This window comes from Malania oleifera, chromosome 1, assembly GCF_029873635.1.
Source record: "Malania oleifera isolate guangnan ecotype guangnan chromosome 1, ASM2987363v1, whole genome shotgun sequence".
NCBI classification, from domain to species: Eukaryota; Viridiplantae; Streptophyta; class Magnoliopsida; order Santalales; family Ximeniaceae; genus Malania; species Malania oleifera.
In genome coordinates, this window is record NC_080417.1 from 4,009,242 (window position 1) to 4,030,280 (window position 21,039).

The 21,039-nt window shown below is 35.6% G+C and overlaps 2 protein-coding genes across 2 annotated transcripts; both read right to left on the minus strand.

The window, feature by feature from the left end:
* Positions 1-9,259: 9,259 nt before the first annotated feature.
* On the minus strand, positions 9,260-9,673 carry LOC131166695 (uncharacterized). Its single transcript, XM_058125275.1, has one exon. It carries the CDS (start codon positions 9,671-9,673, stop codon positions 9,260-9,262), a length of 414 nt encoding a protein of 137 aa, XP_057981258.1.
* A 1,742-nt stretch (positions 9,674-11,415) lies between these two features.
* On the minus strand, positions 11,416-14,212 carry LOC131162237 (protein BRICK 1-like). Its single transcript, XM_058118513.1, has 2 exons — positions 13,897-14,212; positions 11,416-11,724 (listed from the first exon to the last, which is right to left on the minus strand). The coding sequence occupies exons 1-2, from the start codon at positions 14,111-14,113 to the stop codon at positions 11,603-11,605; spliced, it is 339 nt and encodes a 112-aa protein (XP_057974496.1). The 5' UTR covers positions 14,114-14,212; the 3' UTR covers positions 11,416-11,602.
* Positions 14,213-21,039: the final 6,827 nt, after the last annotated feature.

Genomic DNA, 21,039 nt, shown 5'->3' on the forward strand with positions numbered 1-21,039 from the left:
AGGAAGGATATAGGCATTGCATTAAAATCATCTAGTCCAAAATACAAAGAAAAACTAGAAGATGATGAGGATAGTGAGAATGAGATAGAATCACTCACAAGAAAATTTAGGAAACTCCTTATAAAAGGACCTCGGTTTAGTAAGCAAGCTAGAGATGATGAAATAGAAAAAGAAGCACATTTGTGCTTCATGGCAGATGAACAAGAAGAGGAAATAAGTTCTGATGATGAGGAGGATTATACTCCTTCATATGATGAAGTAGCGAATAATTGTGCTAAATTATTTGATGAATTAGTTTCAGTAAAAAGAAAGAACAAAAAGATTGAGAAATAGATTGCTTTGTTTAAACAAAGGGAATCCTCATTGAAAGAAGAAAATGATTCTTTTAAAAAGAAGAATGAGGAGCTTATTATTAATACTCAAAAAGAGCATGAAACTTTTAAAGTAAAAATAAAAAATTTGGAAGATAAATTGTCAAAATGCAAACAAAAGAAACCTTGTCTTTGTTCCATCTTGAAAGAAGAAAATAATTCCTTGAAGAGGCAAAATAAGGAATTTATAGCAAATGCCAAAGATTTAAAAATACCCTAAAAGAAAATATCCTCTTGAAAAAGAAAATTGAAGATTTTGGGAAAATGACTTGTAAAATCACAAATGGGAAAGAAAACTTTAATAAGCCCTTAGGAACCCAAAGAAATAGATTTTACAAAAAGAATTTTAAATCCTCTTTTAAATCACACAGTTATGCCTCATCAAGCAAAAATAGTGTAAATAAGTCAAAACCCTCACACACAAACAAAATTTGTTTATATTGTGAGAGAAAGGGTCACATCCGGTATTCTTGCCCCTTTAAGGGTGCTAGAGGCAAAGAAAGGAAGTTAGAATGAGGTGATTAAGAAGACAAACCCCTTGGGATCCAAAGAAGAATGGGTGCCAAAGCAAACTACCTAAATTTTAGACTAATGTCTCCTTAGAACCTAGGATTAGGAAATAGGATTTAGGTAAATTTAACCACACCTAGGTAAAAAGGGATTGGGATGACTAAGATATTGCTCAAGGTATAAAATCCTAGTTTATGCATATTAAATTGTTTGATTACTATGCTTCGAACTTTAGAAAAGCAAGCCAATATTGATAAATTCAAATGTTAAAACCAATATGATCCCTTTAACCGTATATTTTGTGTTAATTGGTTTTTTTTTTTTTTTTTAAGTATTAGCTATTGCTCATGGGATGAAATAGCATGCACACCCTCACAAGCTCTTTATTTAAAGCTTGTACTTTAGGAATAGACTTATGTTTGACAAATTGAAAAACCTTGTAATGTGAATAACTTAGGTGTTCAAAAGCATGTTATGATAGGTAAGTCCATCTCTTATGGAAAAGAGATATGTTCTTTAGTTACATAATCTGTTTTGATGATATATGCTTAAATTTGGAAACATAGTAAAGATATCTATAGCATAGCACAACTTATATCATACATGAGATTAAGTTTTAGTGAAGTGAATCACCTTTAATTAGGTAAAGTATATCTTTGAGAATCATATATGAAAGCTCATAAGATGAAAGGAAACCTTCTAGGTACTCATACGTGCCAAACATTGAATAAACTAGGGAATTCATCTTACCAACATCTCAAAGCAAATAATGAGTTCTCCAAATGAAAATTCATTCTTATCTAAGAAACACACACTCAACTATGAGCATCAATGTGTTTGTGATATGTAATTTCGAGCATACACAAATTTTATGGTTGACTCAAACAAAAGAAAAATTTCTTCTTATACTCTTATGTAATGATCCGAAGAATAATGATATTTAAATAATAAAGAGGGAGGGAAATGAAAACAGAAACAGGCAGACTTCGTCGACGAATGCGAATTGGGCTCGTTGACGAAGGTGTCCTTCGTCGACGAGTAGATATCGAGAAAAAATCCGGGCGACTCTAAATTTCTTCGACGAGGGAGGAAGTTCGTCGATGAGTTGCCTTCTTGACCTCATCAACGAGGTGACATGACTCGTCAACGAGGGCCAGTGTATAAATAGTATTAAACGAGGATTTTTACGCAGAAATTCAGCAGGACTCTCTCTTTCTCTCTTCTCTCTCTACGATTCCTCCTCCCTCTCTCCTCGATTTCGACCACGTCGACCACCGAATCGACAATCTAAGGCTACTACAACGCTCCTAGGAAAGTTCTCTCCAAGTCTGCCGGAGCGGATCGTCAGTGGGGCTGAGTTGAATTTCATCATAGTTCATGGTAAGGTTTTTTATTCAAAATTAGGTTTCACAGCAGTTGTAAGAAATGTAGTAGATGTAGAAATAGTGATATTTTGTTCTGGTAAATGTTATTTTCAGGGTATTGAGTGGGGAACCCTACGAGTGTAGGACCCATCACAATAGGGGATTTTCACAGGAATCAAGTAAGGGAAATATGCTATGCTAGGCAGTTCTAATATGATTTTCAATATAAAATATGTATTTTTACCAGATTATTATTCACAGTAAGAATTTTATATAGTTATCAGTTATATTTAAGATGTTTTAATTACTATGTGGCATGAGAATATGGATATAGTACAGATATATGTCTTACAATATTTTTAAGATTGTGTTTTACAGAATATACAGACAGGGAATATGTTTTACAGTATTTTTCAGAATACCATGATTATTTAGTTTTACAATACCATGACATACAGATTTATAGTTAATTTCATAAACACAGTTAATATAAATACAATTTATTACAGCGTCATGGTTAATACAGTTATTACGGAATCATGGTAAAACAGATAGTTGTATATAGAAACATATTATATAGTATCAGACCCTGATGGACCATTACAGATACAGTTTACAGAGCACGGTACTGTAGCTATATACAGTTCAGAATACAACCATATATTTAGATAATACGTGGTAGATAAGTCGATCGTGCCTATGTTGTGGATAGACTCTCCATCAGATATGGGTTGAGGAGGACCGATCTGACTAACGAAGTATAGTGGTTTATCCTGGTAGGCCAGCCAGTGATAAATCCCACCTACGGGCCGCACAACCATGTCATGAGGGGTTATATCATGACATAAAGTTATCCATCCAGGGAAGTTTTCAGTTTACAGAAACAAGGAGTATACCTATGTACAATAGAAGTAATATGAATAGAAACTTAGTAATACGGGAATGTAAGCAACATGGATAAAGGGAGTGGTTCATATTATCTTGTACCGTGTTTACAAATTTCAGTTATACATGATTATATAGAATCAGATTTTCATAGTTTTGTAACTCATTTGCCACACACTAGCAATAGCATATTTCGTCTTACTGAGTGTCGTCTCATTCCATTAAATTAATATTTTCAGATGTTCCAACTAGGCAATCAGATCAGGCTCGTAGGTAGAGGGACTTCAGTAACGCCCTGTCAAAAGAGTGAGTATTTGGGGTGGAGAGTATTTTTTTATAGCCTTATTCAGTTATATACGTAAGATCAAGGAATGATCTAGTACTCTGGTATTATATTATAAATATATGGTTGTGGTTTTATGTGGACACTTGACTTCAACTTCTCGCTGCTTAGGTTGATGTTTTATTCCATCAGGAGTTATCAACGCGGTTTAATTTAAAATATATAAATATATAGAATTTTAGCAGGTCGTTACATCTTATTTATTCATTGATGAAATATCCTTTGTATAAGAGAATCTATCCTTACTCCATTTATAAGCTCTCAATGTTAGATAAATCAAATAGAGCTTTGTATTATTGAAATCATCATTCATGAGTTAGGAAGCCAATATAGGCATTGCAGATGTTTTAGTTTAGCACATACTCGCCTCACCAACATAGTAACTTGTTTTAAATATGCTTTTAGTCATTTTTAAGCTAAATGAGCAGTACCTCTCTTTTTTATGATGATCAAAGGGAGAGAAGTTATGTGGTGTTATGTATGCGGGGGAGAAATGCATATGGTGTGTGTTATGAAAGTTCAATTTGCTTATTGGTTTATCTTAAATGAACTTTCTTGTTTGTATGCTATAACTCCAATGGATATGAAATATCTAGTTGAATGTTTTTATGCCTTATATGCATATAGTAAGGCGGAGCAAATTTTAATCTTATTTAACAATATGTATAAATTAATGGGGAGCTTTCAATTATAACCTATAAAGAACACCAATTGTTTGTCATCATAAAAAATGAGAAGATTGTTAGCCTTAAAAGCTACACGATCTAAATTGTCATGTTTTGATGATAACAATCCATTAGTGGTTCTAAATAAACTAATCTTTACATATCAAGCTATGGTAAGTATAAACTCAAATGCAAAGATCAAGTAAAATCCTAATAGGTTAGACATCATCAAAAAGAGGGAGATTGTTAGACTTGGTGGTTACATAATCATATTTAATGTGTTTTGATGATATTAATCTCTTTGTTGTTCCAAGTGTATTCCATCTTTGCAAATCAAGTAAGTACAAGTACAAGTGACAAATACATGAAATACTGGATCAAAGGCAAAGATCGGACCGAGTAGACGTTCAAATAGGAAAGATCAAAAGGACACTCACTCAGAAGAATTCAAACACATCCAAAGAAAGCTAATGTAGAATTATATGCAATAGGGAGTGTTTGAGGTAGTGTTTATTGTAACTCTTGCAGTTTTATTTCACGCATGATTTCTGAGCAAGAGTTGAGCAAATTGCATATGTACACTAGGACATAAGAGTATATAGGATATCACTTAAATGAAAAATAAGTTTTTCATTATTTCATACTTAAGATTTTTCAAAGGCAAAATCATGACTTATATGAAAATATCCTATACTTAACTTTGATTAAAATGAGACAAGTGTTAAGTAGTCTTAGTATTGTGAATTTAAATATACATGGTCCCAATTGAGTCAAAACTATTTTTATGTACCTAAAGATTCAATTAAATCAAGTATATTTTCATAAGGACAAATTTTAAATCATATTAGTGTTATAATCTTATTTTACAAACTTGGTCTTGGTTGGGTTTAAAACCTTAGTTATGCATCTATCAAATATCTTGAATACCTTTCGGTATTTGGGGCATAACTTTTGCTAGAAAGTTATATGTAATAGGGAGTGTTTGAGGTAGTGTTTATTTATATGTAATAGGGAGTGTTTGAGATAGTGTTTATTACTCTTGCGGTTTTATTTCACGCATGATTTCTAAGCAAGAGTTGAGCAACTTGCATATGTACACTAGGACATAAGAGTATATAGGATATCACTTAAATGAAAAATAAGTTTTTCATTGTTTCATACTTAAGATTTTTCAAAGGCAAAACCATGACTTATATGAAAATATCTTATACTCAACTTTGATTAAAATGAGACAAGTGTTAAGTAGTCTTAGTATTGTGAATTTTAATATACATGGTCCCGATTGAGTCAAAAATATTTTTATGTACCTAAAGATTCAATTAAATCAAGTATATTTTCATAAGGACAAGTTTTAAATCATATTAGTGTTATAATCTTTTACAAACTTGGTTTTAGTTGGGTTTAAAACCTCAATTATGCACCTATCAAATATCCTGAACACCTTTCGATATTTGGGACATAACTTTTGCTAAAAAAGTCCAAAAAGGATGATCTTGGTATCTATGGAAAGTTAAGAAAAAATCTCACAACTTTCATGTTGACGACTTTTTCTAGTTTGGGTTGATCGTTGACGATTTGGGGTAATTCATCGACGATTTCAGGCAGAATGTGGCCCAGATGAAACAATCGACAAATTGGGTCAATTAGTCGACAATATGGGTCAAATAGTCGACAATTTGCATCGGGATTCAGTCTCCAACGGCTATAAATGGCTAGTTTTCCATTTAAACATATAATATATCCTCCCAACAGCCATAAAAAGGCTAGTAGCCCTTTTACCTATACATACAAGTCCAAAAACTAGTTTAAATATATATTTTAGTCATTATACATTATTCCCAAGCACACTTCATTTTAGTTCATTATCCTTGTGCTCAACATCTCTCTTACTCTTTATTCAAGTTGTGATTCATTACTTTGAGAGAGTTGTGAGGCTTTTATTGTATCAAATATCAGCTCATTCAAAGAGCATTTTTGTTGTATTACATATCCATCTTGTGAGGGTTCTTTGTGAACCAAGTGGTAAGGGATTGGTTCCCTTGGAAAGACTCTTACTGAGCCTAAAGAGATTTGTTCCCGTGTGAAAGCTCTTGGTGATCATTAAGGGATTAGTTCCCTTATTGTGTAAAGGCTTCTCCGCTGATGAAGGAGTTTATTGTGTATGAATCTTTGAGTTGGTCTCAAGGCGTAGATGTAGGCTTGGTGTCGAACCACGTTAAAATACCGGTGTTGAGCTTTCTCTACCCTACGCTCTTTTATTTGCGTCTTGTGCATGATTTACATTTTATATATTGTGATATAATTGTTTGTATCTTGCGAAATACGCGAAAGAGTCCATTCACCCCACCCTTTAGACTCTTTACCCTAGTAGGCCGACAAAGATCTTTGAAGATGCTTTTGAAGACGTTGGATTTGTATGAAAGTTGGTCTGGCCAATTAATCAACAAAGCGAAATCAGCTCTCTTTTTGTCTAACAAGATCAACATTTCTAGAAGAAGTAGGCTATTACGTTTGATGGGTTTTGTGGAAGAAAATTTTCCAACGATGTACCTTGGAGCACCTTTGATTTCTAGTCACCTTACTACTAGAATGCTTAATCTGTTGAACTCAAAGATTCAAAATAAGGTGGTGAGTTGGAAGATGAGGTTGCTATCTCTAGGAGGTCATCTCATCCTTATTCGGCATGTTTTATCATGTATGGCGACACATACGCTAGCGGTTCTCTCAGTTCCGTTGGTGGTGATCAAAAATATTAATTTCATTCTCTCTTCTTTTCTCTAGAGGGAGAGTAATGGTAGGGCAAAAATGAAATGATGTGCTTGGTCAAAGGTTTGTAAACCCTTAGATGAAGGAGGTGTTGGCATAAGAGACCTTAATGACGTTCAAAGATCTTTTCACATGAAGTTTGCTTGGAGGCTAATGATGTTAGATAATCTTTGGACCCGTTTCTTTAAGGCTAAATACATTAAATCAGGTCACATGGCTTCAATCAATTATACTCCTATGGACTCTCATTTTTAGAAGACAATCTCAAAGGTCTTTCCAGAGGTCTATGAAAATGTTTATGTGAATGTTAGAGAAGGAAAAACTTCTTTTTGATTTGATAAGTGGTTGAGTAATGGTACCCTTGCGGAGTGTTCTTACACAGTCCAACATCCTAAGTTTAAGATTCAAGATTGTTGGGAGTCTGAGAATTGGGATACTGATATGCTGAAATATTTGATAGGGGTCCCCAAAACGGATGAGATTTTGTTGTCTATAAAGCACAATCGAGGCATGATGTGTTTATTTGAAAGCCTTCCATAAATAGAAATTTTTCAACTGCCTCAGCTTGCGAGGTACGTGATAAGAATTAAAAGGAAGCAGTACCCGTGGATGGAGTGGGTCTGGCATAAACTAATACCTAAGAAAGTTTCAATGTGTATATGGAAAGTCATGTTCCAATGTCTTTTTGTAGATGAGAGAGTGCTAAAATTAGGAGTTGATATGATCTCATGTTGCAAGTGTTACATGGATAAAAAGAAGGAATCTCTCAATCATGTTCTAAGTATAGGATCCATCGCAAGTATGGTTTGGAAGAGAGCAGCGTCTGTCTTGGGAAATTTAAATTTTGATGATGAACCTTGGAGGGTGAAAATTAGTAGATGGTCCCGATGTGCCAAAAAATCAACCCAAAAAGGTACAATCATTGGTTTGTTACCTACTATAATTTCTTGGAGACTATGGCTCAAACGTTGTAAAACCCGCATCGAAGATAAGTATGAGTCGGGGAATGCAATTTGGTTATCAGTGAGATTTTTGTTCGCAAGAATTGCAAAAGGCGTGAAGGGTCCTCTGTCTTCTATTGATAATAATTTATTGGAAGAGTTCCAAGTGAAAACAATGCCATCGAAGGTTAGAACTCCTCGAAAAGTAGTCTGGGAGAAGCTTCCTGTAGGTTGGTTGAAGCTAAATATAAATGGCTCTTGTAGAGGAAAAATGGGTTCTTGTGGTGGTGGTATCATCTGCAACTCATCACGTAATATTAAGGCCGCTTTCTCCGAAAAATTTGACTCGTGTACTAATAATGGAGCGGATTTGTAGGCTCTTACTAATGGTGTTCGGCTCTATAAAGAGTTGGGATATTAGAATATTTGTATTGAAAGCGACTCGAAATTGGTGGTGGGATGGATCACTTCTGGAATTTGTTCTTCCTAGTACTTATGAGACTTTTGGGAATTGTTAGAGAAGGAGCTACAAAGCCTTCAGTTCTTTATAAAGCACCAATTTAGAGAAGGTAATCAAGTGGCGGATTACTTGACTTGTCAAGGCTAGAGAGGCAACATGAGGAGATATTTTATAAGTGATGTGTTGCCGAGTAAAATGAGAGGTCTAATTCATATGGATAAAATGAGTATTCCAAGCCTTCATCTTTAATTGTCATCATTTGGTTCTCCTATGTTTTTCCTTGGGTTTTGTTTTGCAAGTAATTGACATCAGTTTGCAGGTAATTGGTTTTGTTGATGTTCATTTGTTTTGAATTCATATGGGCTTGTTTAGTTTGTTTTAGTTGGATAATGGTATTGGTTTTGATATGCTTGTATTGGTTTTGATGCCTATGCTGGTTTCGATTTTCTTTTTGTAAATCCCTTATGGCATGTTTGTAACCATGGTTTTCCTCCGTCATAAGTGAGGACTATCAATAAATTTGTGGGATATTTTTAAAAAAAGAAAAAAAATCTATGTGCTCATATATTGGCCTAACTACCTGTTCAGAATAATTCTCTTCTTGGGGCTTTGTCTTCCATAAGTAGGTTAGTAAGCTTGTTAACAAAATCTTTGAATTTGTAGCTAATCAAGTTGAGGTGGTGAACTAACAAGTGCTTCTCCGCAATTCCCCAACTACATCTCATCAAACTACTAAACCCATTGATATTGATTCTCTATAAATAGCCCTTTGCACCTTCTATTCTCTTCAACTAAAAACAACGCAATCAGTACCCGGCATTCAAGGAAAGCTAGCCAGCTCTTTTTATACAGGTTCAGCTCGCAACAAATGATGGCAGCCTCTAAGAATTTTTTGGTTCTTACCCTGATCATGGCAGTGTCACTGTTGGGCATTGATACAAGTTTCGCTGCTCGTCACCTTCTGGATACCCCTAATCCAGCCACAGCACCACCACCGGCAATAACACTGCCTTCAATTCCATCTCTTCCCAGGCCAACGGTGATTCCTCCATTGCCGGCCATGCCAACATTGCCGAAAGCCACATTGCCACCATGGCCGACTACTCTGCCAACATTGCCAACAGCCCCAACTCTGCCAAAGCCCGCAGCAATGCCATCTTTGCCCAGCACCCAATTCCCTACTCTTCCAAACCCAACACTCCCCGCTCTGCCCACCACACCCAAGCTCACATTGCCTCCATTGCCGGCTGCTACAGGACTACCCTCTATTCCCACTACAATCCCAACCACAATTCCCAACATTCCAATCACAGTTCCCACAATTCGTTCCCTTTCCCCACCCCCATCAACCGCTAGCCCTTGAGGCATGCATTTTTGTCATAACTTTATTATTCATCTCTTCACAGACGGGTTGCTTTGGATTCCTAGTTAGCTACTAGCCTGAAGTGCTTTTGAATGTATTGGAGTCTTGAGAAATCATGGAATTGTCCATGATTCTTATTATTCTTTGAATGGGCTTTGAGTGAGTTCACATGTATTTGTTTTCTTTTGGTGTGGATATTGTCATTGTTGTCATTTCTACAAATATGATTTTTCATTTTTGTCGTACCTCTCACGAATTGGCTGCTGCAGCCATATCTTCTATTTCCTGACTCTAATAAAGGAAAAGCCAAATGCATCACGAATTGGCTGCTGCAGCCATATCTTCTATTTCCTGACTCTAATAAAGGAAAAGCCAAATGCATAGAAAGTGGCACAACAGACTAGGCAAATAATTGAAACAGACAAAACAGGCGGCAAAATAGCCGAGAAACCTCATACCAAATACTATAGTAATAACATAGAAGATGCAGTTGATTTGATGATGATATTACACCTTGTGCATCATCATGATGATTATGATGATATTAAATCTTAGCCAATGTTTATGCTTGAAATATACTTGAGAAATTGGTGGAAATATGGAACTATGGTGGTTCACTTCCGTTGCCTAGCATAAAACTAATTAATTGAGTCAAACAAGTGTCAAAATTTCAACAAAGAAAAAGTTAATTCTATATTCGCATTTAGTAAGCATGAAGTCGGAGACGAACTTGAAATTGTATGAATTTCGACAGAATTCTACACAAACATTGCTTCAAAATTTGTTCATAAATCTAAGTACTAGGTTTAAAGTTCAGGCTCCCAAAAGCAACCAATTATATTTCATTTGTCCTTTATCCACATTTAATCAAGCTAGAGGGGGTATGAAATATGATAATGAATGCATGCACACGCAATGAAGTACAAATTATAGTTCCAAATTAAAAACCAAAAAAGAAAACGCTCAGCACAACCATTGCATTTTGCATGCATGCTCTTAAATAGAGAGATCCATGGATGGCATGAACTACACAGTTCTATCACTAGTGATTATCCTTAGCACTGCTCCAGGCTAAGAACGACAATGAAGAGAGTTTCAGCCACTCTTCATGAAGATTAGACCTTGGGCTAAATCTCAACTTGGGTATATAATTCTCTAGAAACTAAAGTGCTAACAGTCCCCTTTCATGCATTAATATACAAAAATGTTGGACCACAAAGAGAATGAGAGGTAACATTCTAAAGAGAAGAAATGGTAAAAAGTAAAAAATAAATGGATTTGTAATGAATAGGAGGTAGGACCAGTGGAAGGAGAGACGAGAAAAATCACCTGCACTTTCCCAGGCTTTCAGCAATTTTGAAAGACTGATGATAACATGGGTAAACATTGATGCGATTCTGCTTGATAGATTTACGAGGAAAAGGGGGAGGCCAAGAACACATTGGTCAAAACATGACAATGCTTGCCCATCATTATACAAATACTATACAGTGTGAAAAAAACAAGAGAAAAAAAAAACCCAAACAGTTAATACTGAGTGGCTGAGAAAATGATTAATCAAAAGTTGCATAAATCTCATGAAAACTTTTCATTAACAATTTCGTAGTGTTATTCAACATTCAATCAGTAATCCAAATGTAGCTGTTTTCATAAACATGCCAAAATTCTTATTCCAAATCTATAGAGGTAGCTTAAAGACCCAAAACAGAGCAGACACCCTTTTCAAATATTCTACTTGCACATTAACTATATGAATGCATTCCTGCTTTATATATATATTTTTTAAAGAAAAAATATTGAAATAAAATCACAAAAGATACATAGATGTCCAACTTTCAAAACTGGGTTTCAAAACCAAGTATTCTTTTCACAAATGTAGATAAATTTGTGCTTACAGATAAAGTACTTTATACAATGACATGGTCCAGTAAGCATCACGTAAAAAGAAACGGGTTGGCCGATGCAGTAGTCACTTGGACTTCAAGGAGCTCTAAACGGCGCTCCAGGGTATCAAGCTTCTCATTCAATGAGGCCAATTTGCTCTTTGTTGTAGCCTCTGAATGAATTCATGACACGATTAGTGAATTCACATTCAAATCCCAGTATCCCACAAAAGCGTACACTACATGTAACAACTTTGCAAGAGTGAAATTAAAATCAATTGAAGTTCAAATACAGGTCAAGTACCACAGTAAAACAAATATATTTTGAATAACAAAACACAGGCCACAAACAAAAACAATCTGGAATGAAAATTCATAAAGTTCTTTCTGAAAGTAATGCCATTGAGGAAAAATAACCAGTGTCAACTTTAAGAGGGCTGTTAGATTATGAGTCGAGAGATGGTGAGTGTGAGATCGATTGCATTTGTAATTGCAGAAAAATGCAACTTCAACCAGATCATGGTGCAGAAATACAGTTGCAACAATCGAATGTTGATATATAATATTGAAGAAATGATTATTCAGCTTCAGGATCAAGAAACGCAGATTCGGTTATGGGAGCAACTTTGAAGGGAGGGAGGAGAAGGGGGATAGGACATCATGTTGAGAAGGATTTGAGATCAAAATTGATTGAAATACTTGGGTAAAGAATGAGTTTGAAATACATGATTTTGGGTGTATGAAATTCACCTTGAATTTTACATAAATTCAAATACATTCTTCTAAATGCTACCCCAAACTGTGTATTTGTATTTGGAATTTCCAAATTCAAATATACAGTACCAAATTCCGGTTCCCAAACAGATCAAAATTTCTTTCTAGAAGTAATGTCATTGAGGACCAATTAACCAGTGTCGCTTTCACTGAGTGGGATCTTGACACTGGTAATCTGAAAATGGTCCTCAGTCTGCCCTGCATTACAGATTTGAACTGACCCAATATGTGTTATGACCTACACATATTTTTCTATGTTTGTAGGATTTTCAGGCAACTATCTTCATTTTTAGTGAGTTTGGGGGTTTTGGGAATAGAGTTTGAGCCAGAATCATCAGTACTTGTATGCCCACTCTGAGAAAGCTTTCTGTCCTCCCTCACCTATGGTCCCTTGGAAATGGGCCTCCAAGCCAAACCATATCAATCTTGGGGTTCTTAGTGTTCCTTCATCTTCTTTTTTACTTAGATACATTTGATTTTGCCAAGTATGTGATTAATCTCTACTTTTGAGCATTTTGCATAAAGTAACCAATCTCAAAACTCAATCGTTGCACACCCAGGCTATACAGCCAAGACTTTTACCATCCTGAAACTACATGCCGCACCAAAATTATAAGAGGAGAACTAAGCTAATGCTGCGTTTGGGCGCATGGATTTTGGATCTTGGATTTGGATTTGAGTGGATTTGAACAAATTTCAATACAATTTATATTACATTTCATTAAAATCTAAGACAAATCCAAATCCAAAACCTCTCCAAACATAGGTTTAGAACATTACAACTATGCAGAAGGCAAGTTGCAACTATGGCTGCAAGTCAGGCCTCATCAAACAGGAGAAGAACCAACTTGTTCGATCTTAAGTTTGAGTGAACAGAACCATAGTTAATTAGGGCTCAACTGAACCTGCCAATGTTTGGAATATTACTCAACCCAATATAGCACCAATAAATTGGATCACAGGTTAGAGGCTCTTACAGAAAAGAGGTTCAGGACAAGGCTAGTATAGGCATTCTTAAAACCATGGTTGAGCAATGGGTCTGCACTTGTGATTTAACTCAGACAGGCTTGGCTGAGATTGCATGCATAGGTTTAACTCTCAAAATCTTAATAGTACAGACAAAACACATATATACTCCTATCCTATTTGGCCTCAAAAAAATTGATGCTTGCATATAATTCAAACTCATTCCCCCCAAACTTCACCAGAGCAATTGAGCTCAGCATTCTTTGTTTTATTACTATCCTCGGACAGAAAATTGGAAGGAGACAATCAGGGAATAAAAGCAGATGAATTACAATTATCAAGCAATTAACCAGAGTCACTCAGTTTAGTGGCTGTCCAACCGGAAATCAAATCGTACCAATACAACAAATCCCACCATCTTAAAGCATTTCGTATAACTTCAGGACTCTCCCGGTACAAAAATCAGAGATTCTTTTTTCCCCAAACTAATTACAGTACAACAACACACAAGATCAGAAAATCCAGATCCTACCACACCAAAAAACAACAGCAAGAACAAATAAAATTAAATCAAAGAGGGGGAAAAAAAGAGCGAAACTGATTACCGAATTGGACAAGGAAATCGAAAAGGCGACGAACATTGAGAGAGATGTGAGAGATGAACTCCCGGTTCTCCCAATCCGCTTGCACTGCTATACCCACATTTACTGCGTTCGTGATTCCTCCCGCCCTCGCCATTTGCTTTGCCGCGGAGAGAGAGAGAGAGAGAGGCTTCAGATAAGAAAAGAAATTGAAGAGTAAGAAGGAAGGGAGGGTGAGCATTGAGCAATGTGGGGAAGAATTGGGTTGGTTGGCTCCCTTCTTTCTTCTTGAACTTTGAAAGCAACTCTTACCATCTTAACCAATAAAAAATCAGAGTTTAGATTTAGGTTTTGTGTATATAAGACTATTAAAATTTTTAAATTTATACAAATTTAAATATAAATTTAAAGTTTAAAACTCATATTATTGAATAAAATTTTAATATTTAATTAAATTAAGAAGGTGATTACATGACTAGTTGTAACGCCCCGAAAATTCTGCTCTATATATATATATTCTGCCACAATATAATATTACTTTGATACTAGTAATAATATTTACAATAAAGTCAACCCGAGCCCAAAGTAGAGTACCGAAGATACTCCTGTCCATATTCATGTTCTATCTAAGTAGCGGAAAACATAACACACCTAAACTTCATATACAATACTAGAGTGCTAGAGTCTCCAAAATATACATACAAACTTTCCAAAAATCCATCAGAAAACCCCAGCATTAAACAAACATAACCCAGTTTCCCTAGCAAAAACACATATCCTGTATTCCTAAAGCTACAACTCTACTATCTCAGAGCTTGCTCCGCTTGGCTACCAGTTTACCTGAAATGTTTAAGATTATTGGGGTGAGACACCTCTTAGTAAGATGAGGTAAGTTATTACCAGTGTATGGCAAATGAGTTTTACATAAATATCATAACTATTAATTAAACTGTAACTCAGATAGTGATTGAATATAAATATATATCTTAATTCACACCTTTGCCATTTAAAATACAAACTTTCTATTTGATCATACTTTTAACTGTAATACATAATTCTTGTTTTCTATAAATCTACTTATATATAGATATAACTATGAAAACTTCTCTGAATGGATAACTGTAATCATGAATTAACCCCATATGATTGGGATGTGCGGCCCGTGGGCTGGACTTAACCATAGCTGGCCTACCAGGTTAAGTCAAACTATAAATCGTCTATAGTACGATTGGTCTACTCAACTTGATCCGGACTGCCAGGGAGCTCCTCTACTCTCCTCTGAGGCACAATCGACTGTCAATACCACACTCTATTTAAGATGTGTGGTTGCACTATTTATACTGTATTAGCTACGGTACCGTGCTCTGTGTTCTATTCTGGTCCATTAGGGTTCTGATACTATATAATATTGTTACTGTATATTACTTTTTTACCATGATTCTATAATAATTGTATTACCATGATTTTGTAGTAACTGAAATAATGGTTCTGTAATAACTGCAATATCATGGTTCTATAAAAGCTGTTCAAAACTTTGAATTAAACATTTATACTAAAACTAGTATTTCTCATGCCACACAATTTGGGTAATACTTTGAATAGTATAGTTTGCATGGAAAACTATATTTTACTACTGTATGGAAAAATCACATTTTCTGCTATATGAAAATAATATATCATCTATAGGGTTTTTCTGAAACCCAAATTTATGGATTTTCCTGAATGTACATAACGTATGAAAAACCATAAATTTCCATACCCATAAATTCTTATCCTGTAATATTCAGAAAATCATATACAAATATCTTATAATTAAATACTATACTTTAACCAGTATAATTTCTAAAACAAACTGGCATAACTTATCCCCTTACTTGATTCCTTGAGAAAACGCTCGCAGGGATCATAAACTCATGCCTGCGGCGTTCACATAAAACCCTGTATTCCACAAACCCCAATTCACCAGTTCAATCCCAGAATGCATACCATTCTAATATTCCTAACTCCAAATAATCCCAATAATTATTTAAACTTAAAAATAACTCTCTTACCCTAGTTTTGGAGTAGTGCCCATGTAAGGACCCGAACTCGAGTGGGTTCTTGCATATAAATTTTTCAGCAGACGCAAATAAATCTAAATTATTTTTATCACCAGAGCACTAATTAGTTTTACAAATATATGTCTCAACTATTAAAATACAAATTTCTAAAATTCTAAAATATACAAACATATTCTAAATTGTATTTTTTGTATTTTTTTTATTCCACTCCGCTCTTTCTATTCCTGCCCATGCATTTGCTACGCCAGATTTCTGGTACGCTTCTCAAAATGATCTGAAATGTAAAATAATAATTGAGGTGAGACGATGCTCAGTAAGTAAATAAGATTTTTATTACTGTGTGGCCAAAATGAGCTTTCAAAATATTTTAATTTCGTAAAATAATATTTAATACTATAACTTTAAAACTGCTTTAAAAAGAAATGTAAATTTAAAATTTTTTGTATAAAACTTTTACTATCAGTAAAATTGTATAATCATATACTCTAACTATTAAACTGGACTTTTTAACTTTTAAAACTATAACTATAATACTAAATCATGTATATATATAAATATATTTTTCCTTACTAAATCATTATATAGGCACAAAAATGCCCCCATTTACATAAACATACATTTTTCCTTCAATTCATCAATAGTTCTGTGTACGTTATTAAATATGTATATACACGTACTGTAAAAACCACTCTTAGATCTATTAATCGTAACTCATGTTTATCCCCATGAATGGGTTGTGTGGTCCGAAGATTGGACTTAGCTGGCTGACCGGCCAAACTAAATCAACGTACATCATCATTAAGTGAGATTTTCCCTATTAAACCCTGGTCAGACCTAGGTATACACTCAGGAGAAATCCACTACCATATAAAACCACTCTGTAAACAGTGTGGGTACACTCTGATCCGTTTAAACTTTAAGTTGCAGTACCAAGCATTCGTTGTAACGACCTGCTATTTATTCAACATTTTTTTTCTGAATATAATAAATGTCATCTGTCTGAATACTGATAATAACATCTCAGGCCCAAAGAGTCCTAAGGAAACTCTGTCTGTCATATATAATTAAGCAGCGGTACACAAAACTAGGAACTGCTATATACATCACAATATACCAGAAAACTATACTGCTCTGCAATATATTTACAATACAAAATACCCAATGACGTCGCTACAATCTGAAGACTATCCCAAAAATACTGTTATCTCAGAAATACCTACCCTTCCCACAAGGGCAGCTCAAGTCAATCTCTACTCGCGAGCCTAATCTGCTCGCCTAACTGGATCTCCTGAAAAATGGTAAGTTACTGGGATGAGACAATGCTCAGTAAGTTGAAATATGCTATTACTAGTGTGTGGCGGCTGAGTTAAATAGTTAAAATACTGAAATAATACTGTAATCTGAGAAAACTAATAAATTGTATAGAATATATCTATCTATTAAGTAATCTTTAAAACATGACTATGTATCTGAGTTTACTATCTAAAGGTACTGCTAGTATAATAATATAAATTGCTGCTATATGATATATCTGTACATAGGAACTTCTGCTATACCCTGGGATCTGTATATCATGGTATATCCCCTCATGATAGGGTTGTGCGGCCCGTTGGGTGGACTTACCCTAGTCGGCCCTCCAAGTAAGTCAATCTCTATCATCCACCAATCTGTAATGATCTATGTAGATCTTGGCCCATTGCAATCACTCCGGGCTATGTCAAACCTCTATCATCATCTAACCGGCTACCTCAACCCAGCATGCTGGGGAGACTGCAAATCTCTCCTAGCACAGTTAGACGGAATCCACATGCTATCTGAGTCATGTGGTTGCATGTCTGAAACTAGCAACGGTACCGTGCTTTGCTATAATTGTATCTGTTTGTAATTTTCACAGGGATCTGATATCGTGTAATACTGTATACATATATATAAATATATACTCATCTTGCTGCTTTTAACATGATTTCAAAAACAACCACTATACTATATTTCTGAGCTATATTATCTGAGATATCTGACTGAAATATATATATTGTCTATCTGTATCATCTGTGCTTTCTGTTTGAACTATCTGTAATATCTGTATAAAATATCTGTATATAATATCTGAATATTCTGTATATAGTATATGTGTGCTCTGTATATAATATTTGTATACTTTGTATATAATATCTATATGCTCTGTATATAATATATGTATGCTCTGTATATAATATCTGTATACTCTGTATATAATATCTGTATGTTCTGTATATAATACATGTATACTCTGTATATAATATCTGTATGCTCTGTATATAATATATGTATGCTCTGTATATAATATCTGTATATCTGCAGTAGCATCTTGATGCTATCACTGTATAATCTGTCTGAGTGTTATGGTCTAGAAATCATGTTTTTCTCTGAAAATACTGTAAGTCTCATTCATTTCTAATATTCTGAAATATCTAAATATATGTATATCTGTAACACTATAAAATCTATATATATATATATATATATATATATATATATATATGGTACTGTAATAAACTCATGTCACACATTTGAATAAACGTAGTCTCATGCTCAACTTCTGTAATTCTGTTATAAAAATAATATTCATAATTCTCTAGAAAATAATCTGATATACATGCTTGTAAACATACTTTCATAATCTACTATATACATATTAAAAATTGCTAGCATAGCATATATCCCTTACCTTAACTCTGAAAAACCCATACTAAATTCTGGCCCTATACCCGTAGGGTTCCTAACTCAACATCCTGAAAACAATATCCCCCAGAACAAAACATCAGTATTTTCTTACCTACAACATTTCTTATAACTATAAGGAAGGCATAATCTGAATAAAATGTCTTACCCTGGATTTGGGATGAATTTCAAATCAACTCTCCCCACGATCTGCTCCGGCAGACTTGCAAAGAACTTCGTCGAGAGCGTCGTGGTGGCCTCGGATCTTCAATCCGGCGAGAAATGGGGCCACGATCGAAGAGATAAGGGGAGGGGGTCGTATGAGAGAGAGAGAGAGAGAGAGAGAGAGAGAGAGAGAGAGAGAGAGAGAGAGAGAGAGAAGGGTTTTGCGCTGAAATTTGATAAAAAATCCGAGTTTTAGCTATTTATAGGGCTGGATTCGTCGACGAGACACGTCACCTCGTCGATGAGTCCTATAAAAAGTTCGTTGAAGAGCCTGCACCCTCGTTGATGAGCTTTAGTCTGCTTTAAACCCTCTCTCGGTATCTTCTCATCGACGAGGCGAGGCTTCGTCGACCTCGCCTCGTCGACGAGGTCCCCTTATGCGCTCGTCGACGAATTCCTTGTGTTCATCGATGAGGCCCTGCGTAAGAATCCCGGGTTGTTACATTCTCCCCTCCTTATAAAATTTTGTCCTTGAAATTTACTATCTGTATCTCCATTTAGGGGTGAGCAAACGGTTGGTTCGGCCAAATTCGGTTAATTAACCAAATTAATCAAAAATTTTGGTTAAAGAATAGTGTTAACCGAACCGACCGAACCATTGGGCCTCACCAAACCTAACCCGACCGAATTTATTTTTTGGGTAATTCGGTTAACCTAATTTAACCGAGAAATGAGGGAAGAGGGAATCCGGGAAGGTGTATCCAGAACAAGGGAGGGGGAAGTCAAGAAGGTGTATCTAGATTCTAAACTGATGTGGAGGAGAGGTGGTTAGGGAGACGATTGAGCTTGGGTGAGCTTGACGCCGATGAGGAGTCGGGGGTGGTTCTCGGTGAGTTGGTCTGTGCACGAGAGAAGAAAAATGAGAATGAGAGGGAGCTTGTGTGCTGGTGACGATGGCTGGCCAGTGGCAACGGCGATGGCAATGGGTGCATGCGATGGCATCACGTGAAGATGGTGGTGCGGAGTAGTGAGCTCAGGTGAGCGAGAGAGAGGCAGTGACTCAGTAAGGGCTTTCGACTTCAGAGAGCAGTGACTGTGTTGGTGATGATGGCCAGCGACAGCGATGGCGATGGACACAGACGAAGGCATCGTGTGAAAATGGTGCCTGGTGGTGCAGAGGACCGAGCTCGGGTGAGCGAGAGAAAGGCAGTGAGGGCCTTATGAGTTCTGACTTCTGAGACTGAGAGCAGTGAGATTGTGAGACTCAGAGTATGAGAGGGAATAAGTGAATAATCGGATTTTAATTTACTAATTTATATTTAAAATTTAATTAATTCGTAAATTGGTTAATCGGTTAACCGAATTAATATTCTCCATTCACCAAATCAAAACCTGATTAACCGAAATATTGGAAAGCATAACGGAACCGATCGAACCAAATTTTTTAACCAAACCAAACCAACCAATTTCGGTTGGTTAATTCGGTTTTCCCCAAATTATGCTCACCCCTATCTCCATGTATCATCCCATAAAGGAAAAAGGTCTATTTATTTTATTACTTGCCCTCACTTATGGCGAAAGAATATTGTGGTTACATACTATGTTTTGGGAGATTACATATATAAAACTAATAACTACTTTTATCTATTTAATACATGTACCTGCAATAGAAACACTATCTAGATACTATACTTTACCTAATTACCTCTATACCTCTTGGAACAACTGCAGGTATCTCTGTCTGATCTACTCTTCGAGTTCCCAAGAAGCTTCCTCTATAGCGTGATTCTTCCACAAAACTTTTACTAATTGAATTTCTTTTGTACGTAATTCTTGTGTTTTTATGTCTAATATCTATACTGGTGCTTCGTCATAAGCTAGTGAATCCTTAAGCTCTATCTCTGCATAGCTAATGATGTGGTATGGGTCTGGGACGTATTTCATTAACATAGCAACATGAAACACGTCGTGTATTTTGGATAAAATTGGCGGCAAAGCTAGCATGTAGGCAACTGACCCTATTCTCTCTATTATCTCAAAAGTGCCAATATACCTAAGGCTCAACTTGCCCTTCTTCCCAAATCTCATAATCCCTCTCACAGGAGGTACTTTCAAAAATACTCGATCCCCCACTTTAAATTCTAACTCTCGGTGGAGAGTGTCTACATAACTTTTCTGCCGACTCTGGGTGGTACTGATTCTTTCTTTAATTAGTCGGACCTTGTCACAAGCTTGCTGAACG